The 11,072-nt window shown below is 42.2% G+C and overlaps 1 protein-coding gene across 1 annotated transcript in view; it reads right to left on the bottom strand.

The window, feature by feature from the left end:
* The window catches only part of KLF12 (Kruppel like factor 12), a 156,431-nt gene that overhangs the window by 20,454 nt on the left and 124,905 nt on the right, over nucleotides 1-11,072 (bottom strand). The window contains exon 6 of the mRNA XM_015832331.2: nucleotides 7,214-7,371. Within this exon, the coding sequence (XP_015687817.2) occupies nucleotides 7,214-7,371 (158 nt within the window). The remainder of the gene's footprint in view (nucleotides 1-7,213; nucleotides 7,372-11,072) is intronic.

Raw genomic sequence — 11,072 nt, 5'->3', positions numbered from 1 at the left:
TTAGGGACGATTTTAAGTATAATTTTAATTGGAACACAGCCTCTAATATTTGGTTTTTAATTTGGTTTTAGAAGGGTTTTATTTTTGTATATTGTTATTGTATCTGTTTTTAATATGCTGTGCACCGCCCTGAGTCCTGCGGGAGAAGGGCGGTATAGAAATTAAAATAATAATAATAATAATAATAATAATAATAAAAAAGAACAATTAGGATTAACTTTTCAGTTCTGTTGCAATATTCTTCCCAAGGAGCATTTTATTTAATTGACCCTAAACTATAATACTTGAAAGGTACTTGATATTTCTACTTTAGTGGTGTTGTGGGAGGGGGGTTGTGCAAAAAGGTCAACATGGCAATTGTGGCAGTGTGTTTAAAGCCCCACCCTTTCTGTCTATGGGTCAAGATTTCATAACTGTACAAACATGGAACTTATTTTATCAATGGCTGGAAAAACGGGACAGAGAGTAAGAACTTAACTTGTATTACTAAGCAAAGCAAATCAACTCAGACAACACATTGTTCATTAAGCACTAATGAACTGTAATAATAGAAAATTAATAAAATATTAAAAAAAATTCATAACTGTACAAAGCAACAGGACTTTTATGGCTCTGTCAAAACTGCCATTTTGATTCTTCTGATTCTCCTGCAAACACCACTGTTCTGTTTAGACCAGGGGTCTTCAAACTTGGCCCTTTTATGACTTGTGGACTTCAACTCCCAGAATTCCTCAGCCAGGCACATGCTGGCTGAGGAATTCTGGGAGTTGAAGTCCACAAGTCATAAAAGGGCCAAGTTTGAAGACCCCTGGTGTAGACTTTTTCTTTCGTTTCTTGTTCAAGTCTACCCAAGAAAGCATTACTTAACTTTAGCCAGCCAGCCCAATGACTGCATTCCATGGCACCATAATTTCAAAAGTTTCCTCAGTGACTGCCTGTCTGCTAGGTAAATAACCTTCACCTCTGAGGTGGATAGGAGGTTCTCCTCTCTTACTAGCCATGTGAGGAAGATTTGTGAGATTTGTATTCTTCATTGCAATTCAACATGGCTATGCCACAAAATAATCCTCACAAACCGGCCAGATAGGAAAAGGGGTTCTGGGCTAAGACTTTCACGTTATTGGCAAGAATCAGTCATGGTTTGTGCGCCGTTCTTCACATTGCGATTTCAACCCTTTTCTCTCTATAAAGAGAAATACTAGAGCCAGAGAAGGTTGTCTCAAAGGTGCTTTTCAAAAGGCAAGTGGACTTTCTTGGATCTTTTCTTGAAAACATTTTGGTTCTTCATCCAAGAAGCTTCTTCTTCAGAAGAAGAACTGAAAAAGCTTCTTGGTGAGAAGTGAAACATTTTCATGGGAAAACCCAAGAAAGTCCAGTTGCTTTTTGAAAAGCATCTTTGGGACAACCATGACCTGGATGATTGAGAATCTCCATAGAAATGAGAAGGCTGAAATGTGTTGAATTTGTCCAGAACAGCCAGAAATCAACATTCTTCTTCCTGTGCCATATCTGTTATCGGACATTGGCGATCATGTTGGTGATCCTGTTTTTATCAGCAGCCGCACGAAAAAGAGCTGCTGAGTTTTGTCCAAACCAGTCCCTTGGGTTTTGAAGCCACGATGTTCTTCTGCCTGGATCTTGTTTGCCTTTCATCTTTCTCTGGAGGATTAAATGGAGTATGCCGTATTTTTCTGAGTGTCGCATCACGTCCAAAATATTCTAATTTTTGTTTTTTAATTGTTTTGATGATTTCCCTTGGCTTTCCCAGGCGGCTTATCAGCTCCTCATTTCTGATCTTGTCAACCCAGCTTGTCAACCTAGAGATTTTTTTTTCAAACTCTAGGAATCACAGATGTAGCTGCCTTCATCCCACGGAAGTTTGGAACCAGTTTCTAGAAACCGCCAAAATTTGACTACAAATTGCACTTTTCAGTGTGAAATAACAGACGATAACCTTGTTAGCTCTATTCTTAATAGTTAATTAGATGTATTTATTTGTTTGTTAAATTTATTTGCCTTCTATCTCGCCGTGTGATTACTCTAGGTGGCTTGCAACCATAAAAAGGAAGAAATGAAAAGAGTGTGAATGGAGCAGAACTAAGACAATAGAACAATAAAATAAACAACAAGAAATACAATTATATGATTACCAAAAAAAGAAAGATGGACATGGGTAGAGAGCGGAGAAAAAAAAGGAGGAAGTGGAGTCAGCCATCAATCCAGCAGCCACTTCCAGCATAAATGAAATCTTAGCTGTGGTCGTCGGTTCTCGACTTACGAGCACAACCCAGCCCAACATTTCTGTTTTTAAGTGAGACATTTGTTAAGTGAGTTTTTGCGCCCCATTTTACGACATTTTTTGCCAGAGTTGTTAAGTGAATCACTGCAGTTGATAAGTTAGCAACATGGTTGTTAAGTGACTTTGCTCATCAAAAATTTGAAAAATGTGATCACATGACCCTGGGACACTGTGACAGTCATAAGCATGAACCATCTGTGATGGTCATAAGCATGAACCATCTGAATTTTGATCACGTGACCATGGGGATGCTACAAAGGTGGTAAGTATGAAAAATGGTCATATGTCACTTTTTTCAGTGCCGTTGTAAAAAACCTCTGGTTCCGGTGACTGGGCTGGATTGGATCCTGCCACGTTATCCTGGGACACGTATATTTGCAGTCGTTCGTACTCAGTGAGCTGTTGTAAGTCAAGGACCCCCTGTGCTCAGTGAACGGCAAGGAGCTCTTCCCACAAGACAGGAAGGATCAGTAGAGACACTTTTTGTGCATGAGTCTTTGGGAAGCCTTTTGCCTAAACTTCCCAAATTACTATTAGGGTAGTCACTTTTACTAATCGGTAGAAACTAACATCGCATTGACAAAAGGTGAAGTGTAACTATTTGTAATAGTTTCTCCTTTCGAAACACGATCACACATTTTTTTTATTTAATTTGCATCTCTTCCATAATTGACCTTACACTTGATGAAAGAATACACAAATGAGAAAACAGCAGGCAGGATTTTTGTGACTCACAATTAATCCTCACTTCTGGAGGGAGAGATGTCACACTTGTTTAGAAGTTGTTTATTATTACCGTGCACCCCCTGGTGGATTAAGTGAAAATTACAAAAGCAGGCATTACTCAGCCCTAACCATCTCATTGGAGAAGATAGCAATGCTAGTCTTCTAAAACTACATCCGAATGGCAGCAGAATTATAAGTTTTGTGAATCCATATTAACTTGGGGGAAGCAGATCATTCCTTCTTAACTGTCTCTGTTAACCCTAGCCATTTTCTGGTATAGCAATATCATGTTATTCATGTCACTAGGGTTTAATCATAGACAACCCCTATCATAGACAGCCACCCATCAACCTGGATTGATCTTAAAAGAGAGCAGGAGGATCCTAACTGGTTAGCACTTGAATGGGAACCAACTATCTGGTCTCTTGACAAGGAAACTATATGTCTACATGTCTACATAACAGTCCAAGTAATCTTCCCTTAGCTAAGGATGTCACTCATACCAACAGAACAACAGAATAACAGAGCTAGAAGGGATCTTACAGGTCTTCTAGACCAGCACCCTGCTTAAGCAGGTGACCCTAGACCAGGGGTGTCAAATTGTCGGCCCGTGGGCCGGACACATCATGAGGAAACCACGCACACCCCATTGCCGGCAACAGGGAAAGAGCTCTGATATGTCACACAACGTCACGTGACCTCGCGAGTTTGACATGTCTGCCCTAGACCATTTCAGATAAATAGCTGTCCAATCTCTTCTTAAAAACCTCCCATGATGAAGCACCCACAACTTCTGGAAGCAAGCCGTTCCACTGATTAATTATTCTCACTGCCAGGAGTTCTCTCTGATCCTTCTAGTTGGAGATGAGGAATTGAACCTTACACATTTTCTGCATGTGAAGGAAGACAGCTTTCTAATCAGTTTTTTTCAGAGGTTTGAGAGTTAGACATCAAGTTCCTCATCCATCGGACAATGCATCCATAGAAATAGCTGCTGTGTAGTTCCAGGGAGAAGCAACTGGTGCTTCTCTGGACCATTTCAGGGGAGGTCCTCTGATATGGGGGACTTGTCATAACGTCTTACAAGGTGTGTCTAGCAGTGTGAGGGAGAGTATTATTGTGAACGAACACCACACCAAAAGTGGTGCCATAGAAAATCCCGCCAAGTGTGAAGATGCCAAAGGAGTATGGCTAGTAAAGTTTATGGAGCATGGTTTGACCATCAATTCAGAAGTCTACTGTGAAACCTTACAAAACTCAGATGAGCCATCCATAACAAGCATCAGAGCATGCTGACTTCTGGTCTGATGATGGTTCATGATAATGCTCGCCCGCACACCGCTAGACGCACCCAAGAACTTTTGAAGCAGTTCCGTTGGGATGTTTTTGATCACCACCCATAGCCCAGATTTGGCACTGAGCGACTACTACTAAGGAATTTCAAACCTTGTAAGATGTTATGACAAGTGCCTCAGTTTGAATGGCGATTATGTCAAAGAGTAATGTAATGTTTTAGTTTTCTAATGTGTCTAATAAAAGTTCTGTATCTGCGAGTGTCTGTCATAAACGGAGGTTTATTTCCGAATTGCCCTTGTATTACGAATATACTCAGGTGCAGATTGTTTTGAAATATACTAAACATACTCTTTTGTTATGTAACTTGCAGCAACAGCTAACCTACAATCCCAGACTGAATACAAGACTATAGTGAAGTAACAGAAACTTCTGTGATCTGTTTCCTCCTATTTCTCCTTATGTGCAGAGCTGTCCTAATTAATTTATCCCTGGTCTATAACATACCCCAATTACTCTGGATCATAATAAAATAATAATAATTGTCTCATTCCACTCTGGAAAGAAAAATATAGACAACAGTAGTTTTCGTAAACCTGAATCCATACGATTTATATGGGAGATATTTTGAACATCCCAAATGGTCTACAGAATACATGTCCTTTTAATCATTTGACCTATGGAGCATTTGTACATACTGTATATGACCTTTCAGCTCATTAGGACCTCATTAACATTTTGCCCTGGAAAAATAGAGTTGTTAGGGTCTAAGCAAGTTAGACTATACTTCAGTAAGAACAAGTCTGCTCACTGGCTCATTTACTAGATTATTATCAAGTTTGACTACATGCATTATACTTAACCTGGGATCCTTATTTAGGCTTTGTTAATATTTTCTCCCACTCCCTACCTTAACAAGTTCCTGCCTGCCAACACAATTTTGTTTTACGAGGCCTAAATAAAAGAGGCAGCTCTCTGAAGGCTTCTTCCAAGTTTGAACACCCTGACCCTCAAGCACAGAAATACTAATTTTTTTTAACTTAATGGGTTGTAAAAGACTGCTGATTGTGAAGCAAACTTTCAAATGCAGTTGATTAAAATATTCTTATGCATCCCGTGATGTTTTCATGAGGGCCTTCCATTAAAACTGTGCTATAAGACTGGAAGTTGGGAGTCCAACACCTGTAACATCCAATGAAGCTCTCCTGAGCATAGGAGGAACTGCAATGGTTAGGACTGCTCAGGAGACAGTCTCCAAGGGAAGGCCAATGGATCCACACACCTGAAACTTATGGAAGTCCTTTGTTCCTGCAGGGTAATGTAAAGCTGTTAGAACCCAGGGGCTCAGAGATGGGTTGTTTCATGTTGATACTTCTCTGTCACGCAGCCATGGGAAGTTCATAACTTTACTGGTTTTGCAAAAGGGAGTGGGGCAAACCACAAGGAAAGAAGCAAACAGCTTTCTCACACATTGAAGGCCTGGAGCTTGCCATTGTTTCCTGGCACAAAGTTTCCAGCCCAGATCTTGTCTGAAAAAGACCTGGGAATGCAATGTTCAGTCTCTGTGCCAGGACACCTTGGGGTTCCTGGAACTTATCAAGGCGACCCATAAAGAGCAGATGAACTAGACTGCTTGCCATCTATGACACCCTTCTATGCAAGTGTTTTCTGACAGCTCAGGTTCAGCTCAGGTCCTGATGTAGACAGAGATGAAGAGATCACCCAGAATCCCATCCAGATTGAAACACTCCTCTTCAGCAGCCCACAAGAATGCCTAAAACCCACCAGATGGAAGGAAAGTCTCAGAGCTTTGGTTATGAGGAGGAGCACTGTTGGTGAAGGACACAGGTAGCAGCCTCAGGCATGCTTCATTTGTGCTTCCTAGCCTCTTTCACGTAACTGTGATGCTAACGATGCAGATGCACTGAAAGGAACTGGCCCCCTTCTGATGGCTCTATAGCAGTACCCTAATGTGAGCACACCTGAGATCAGACAACCATGTGAATGAATGACCCTCCCTTGACGTAATGCAGGTAGCCAGCTTATGTTTTAACAATGCTTTTAACAAGTTACAGCCATGAGGTTTTCCCTCTCCTCTCAAAAAGCATCCTATCTGGAGAATGCAAATCTATCCAAATAGACAGAGGTTTTTGAATATTGCCCAAAGTCATTTCTGCTGGATTAGATGGCTGCATACATTTGATAAATTAATAGATAGATAGATAGATAGATAGATAGATAGATAGATAGATAGATAGATAGATAGATAGATAGAGATAGATATAGATAGATAGATATATAGATAGATATAAATATAAACATGTAATGATATAGATAGATAGATAGATAGATAGATAGAAAAAATATAGACAGATAACGATAGATAGATATAAATACGACAGATAATGATAGAAAGAAAGAAAGAAAGAAAGAAAGAAAGAAAGAAAGAAAGAAAGAAAGAAAGAAAGAAAGAAAATGTTTTTAATGGTGGGGTGGGTGTCCTTGCTAGTGCCTGGAGGAGTGGATACAGAGTGGACAGCCATCACAATTTTTTTCTCCTGAACTGAACTAATGTCCAACTGGAATGTCACCACCGTAGAGATAACCACGAGGAACCCTCTAGAGCAAGAAAATCACAAGAAATCCATCCAGATTCTTGACTGGATTGGAGTCATGGCCCTTCATCTTAGTTGACAATACACACCCTGTTTCCCCACCTTTACAGAAAAATACTGGAACCGAAGAACTGTTTCCTATTATGGGGAAAGCCTTGGTTTCTAGGATTACATGGCAGGTGGGAATTATCAAGAGAACTGTACTGTATGGAATTATGTCCAGCTCTTCAAATTGCAATCACCACTGAATCCATAGCTGGAAATTTTCACCCGTGCTCACCTGTGTGGGTCCTCCGGTGAGCCTTCAAGTGGGAGCTTTTCGTGTAAACCTTATTGCATCCTTCAAAATCACACCTGTGGATGCGGCGCTTCCGGGAGTCCGGCGATTCAGACCGTCTCTGGCGTCTTGTGCTCTCAATGCTAAACGGTGAAATTGAACTGTGAAATAGAAGCAAAAGAGGAAGTCAGGGTGTTGATTCTCTTCACACAGGTAAACCCCCAAGTGGCCTCAATGGCTCTCAGAGAGTGCTAATGACCAGATGACTGCAAAGAAATAGGATCCTTTCATCCCTCCCCACCATCCTGCCAGAATCGATGAGAATGTTTTCAAAGAAAAAAACCAAGAAAATCCAGTTGCCTTTTGAAAAAGCACCTTTGAGACAACCATGACATGGATAACAGAGCTTCTCCATAGACACTTTGTTCTGAGATAGAAGTGAGTGTCAAGGATGAAACTTTGGCAGCTACGTGCCTCTGTGTTTCAACTTGCCTTTAGATTAAGGGGGGGAGGTGTTACTTTCAAGTGGGTAGATGGAAAAACGAAACTTCTTCAATTCAGCTGCAGACCATGAGAGCTTGAAGCCTTGTCAAGGACACCAGAACAGGTGTGGATTTGAAGTAGACGGTTCCCATACAAAGTGGACTTGTTGATATGGATTACGTAAGATTTTGGGGGGGTTTGGCTGGGAAAACTATTGTTTAAGTCTATGAGTTGGTGTTGGAACCTCGAAGTTAGTTTTTCTTCGACATAACCAAGATGTGTATTCAACAAGTAGTAAGCTTTTTGGAAATGAAATGAACCTGGAGTTTTATTCAGATTCTTGAGCTGGATATTGGCAGTGAAACTGGTGACAAAAGACAGAAAGCTTATTCTTAAAAGAAGGAATACAAATCACAATACACTTTTCATTGACACTTCTTAACATTGTCACACTTTTCCTCAGCATATTTCTTTTTAATGACACAGATTCCTGAAAGTTAGAACAATTAACCAGTGGAACAACCTGCCTCCAGAAACGGTGAATGCTCCAACACTGGAAGTTTTTAAGAAGAGACTGGACAGCCAATTGTCCGAAATGGTATAGGGCAGTGATGGCGAACCTTTTAGAGACCGAGTGCCCAAACTGGAACCCAAAACCCATTTATGCATCGTCGGGTGCCGGGTGGGTGTGGCCCATTGGGTGGGTGTGGCCCATTGAGTGGGCATAGCTGCGGTGGTAACAGCAGACTGGGTGGGACTAAAAAGTTCAATCAATCAATTCCAACTTTGCAAGATCTTTTTTTTTCCCGCGAGAAGTTGAAATTGACTGATTGATTGAACCTTTTTATTTTGTACATGGCGGCGGAGGCCTAAAGCGATAAGGTTTTATATAACCCAGCTGAAGGCCTAGGACTGGGGCACCGCCGCACGTGCCCACAGAGAGGGCTCTGAGTGCTGCCTCTGGCACCCGTGCCATAGGTTCGCCACCACTGTTATAGGGTTTCCTGCCTGAGCAGGGGTTGGACTAGATGACCTCCAAGGTCCCTTCCAACTTTATTATTATTATTATTGTTGTTGTTGTTGTTGTTGTTGTTGTTGTTGTTGTTGTTATTAGGCACACAACACCTGACTTCGAAAACCCTGTCCTGGATCACTATAGGTAGTCTTCAACTTATGATGACAACTGAGTCCAAAATTTCTGTTCCTAAGCAATACAGTTGTTAAGTGAATTTTGCCCCATTTTACGACTTTCCTTGCCACAGTTGTTAAATGAATCACTGCAGTTAGTAACACAGTTGTGCAGTGAACCTGGCTTCCCCATTGACTTTTCTTGTCACAAGGTTGCAAAAGGGGATCACCTGACCCTGGGACACTGCAGGCGTCATCAATATGAGTCAGTTGCCAAGAATCTGAATGTTGATGCTGTGATCATGAGGATGCTGTGTGAAAAATGATCATAAATCACTTTTTTTCAGTGCCGCTGTAACTTTGAACACTCGTTAAACGAATGTTGTAAGTCAAGGACCACCTATAATTTTCTCTCAAGTTTCTGTCACCTTGGAGGATAATTTTACTCAGCTCAGGGACGAATCTACACTTGTCTTTTGGTCCTAAGCCTTTGGGAGAATTGCAGATCTTTGTCCCCAACTTGGGCCCTGTGCATGAATTTAGATAAGATAAGATAAGATAACCTTTATTGTCATTTTTTTACTGTGGGCACAACGGCACACATCACAAATGAAATTTAGTTGCCCGCTCTCAAAGTGAAACACATACCTGACACACACCTAAACATACTATATACAACGTATGTATAGACCCACACCCCTACATATACATAACAAATAAATATTAAATACTGTCCATCTTGAATATATAACGGAAGGAGGAAGCTTGAGAGTTCGCAAAGTTAATGCTGTATGGAATGAAACTATGGCTGAATCTGGATGTTCTGCTACGGATACCACGAAGCCTCCTCCCAGAAGGTAACAAGGAAAACAGGTCGTGAAGAGGATGTGTAGTGTCCCAGATGATCTTACGGACCCTGCTCAAGCAGCGCTTCTGTGCTATGTCCTGGATGGGAGGGATCATGCCAATGATCTTTTCAGCCATCCTCACCACTCTCTGCACCGCCTTCCCGTCTGAAGCAGTGATGCTTCCAAACCAGACTGAATGATGGGCATCCAATTAAAGACGGAGGGTGTGTTTCATGGCCATTTTAATTAGGTGCAATGATTACAGCTAATCCTTTCAAGCTGAAGATTTCCATTCTTCCACTAGATGGAGAAAAAACCCTTCAGAACAGTGGAAGTTTCCAAGCAGCCACTGAACAAGCTTCTCTCTCTCTCTTTTAACTGAAGGCATTTCTTTTCCAGCCAAAGGTTTCTTTCTTTGTTTGCCTGGTGAAATTACCTGGATTTCACTGGGATTGGTCCCTGCAGGTGATACAAACAATGGCTTTACGGCTTTAAAACCTGCCGTGTGTCTGAAGAGAAAAACAAATCTTAATATGTTGTGTGATTTCAATTTTTTGGGGGGGGGGGCAAGGTTGATGATAAGTAGAATATAATAAGATCAGTTAGTTTTGGAGGAACAAACAAATAGGGTGTGTTGCCTACATGGCTTTTGTTTCATCACAAAGCAATTTATCTTTGCACCCAGTAATACATAAAACTTTAACCTAGAGAGCAGTTGGAGGGCTAGCCGAACCGAATCCGACCGAGCACAGGTAAGGATACATGTTAGATCCTACCTTGTGGCGATGAGGGTGGCGAGGTCTAATTACTACTCCACCCTCATTGCGTCATCAGATAACCGCCCGGCCTCCCTCTTCAGGGTGACCCGCTCTCTCCTTCAATTGAGGGAGGGGGGATCCCCTGGAGGGGAGGGCCGAGGACTTTGCGCAATATCTGTATGACAAAGTCGCTCGGATCCGAGAAGGCCTTGACTCTGACTGGGTGGCCCCGGGGGAGGAAACGGGAGCAGGTCTTGAGACTGTTGTATGGGAGGAGTTTGACTCTGTGGCTCCCGAGGACGTGGACAGGATCTTGGGGAGGCTGAATGCAACCACATGTTTACTGGATCCGTTCCCCTCCTGGCTAGTACTGGCGGCTCGGGAGGGTACACGAGCCTGGCTCCAGGGAATTGTAAACGCTTCTTTATGGGAGGGTGCCTTCCCCGCGGCCTTAAAGGAGGCGGTGGTGAGGCCCCTCCTTAAGAAGCCCTCCCTGGACCCAGATGTATTGGCTAACTATCACCCGGTCTCCAACCTTCGCTTTGTGGCGAAGGTTGTTGAGAGTGTGGTTGCGCAGCAGTTCCCTCGACACCTGGAGGAAACAGTCTATCTGGACCCGCTCCAGTCGGGCTTCAGGCCGGGATA

The sequence above is a fragment of the Protobothrops mucrosquamatus genome, unplaced genomic scaffold (genome assembly GCF_001527695.2).
Source record: "Protobothrops mucrosquamatus isolate PMUCROS unplaced genomic scaffold, P.Mucros_1.0 scaffold2, whole genome shotgun sequence".
Classification (NCBI taxonomy): domain Eukaryota; kingdom Metazoa; phylum Chordata; class Lepidosauria; order Squamata; family Viperidae; genus Protobothrops; species Protobothrops mucrosquamatus.
Note: the sequence above shows the minus strand (reverse complement) of the source record. Positions and strands in the feature narration are given on the sequence as shown.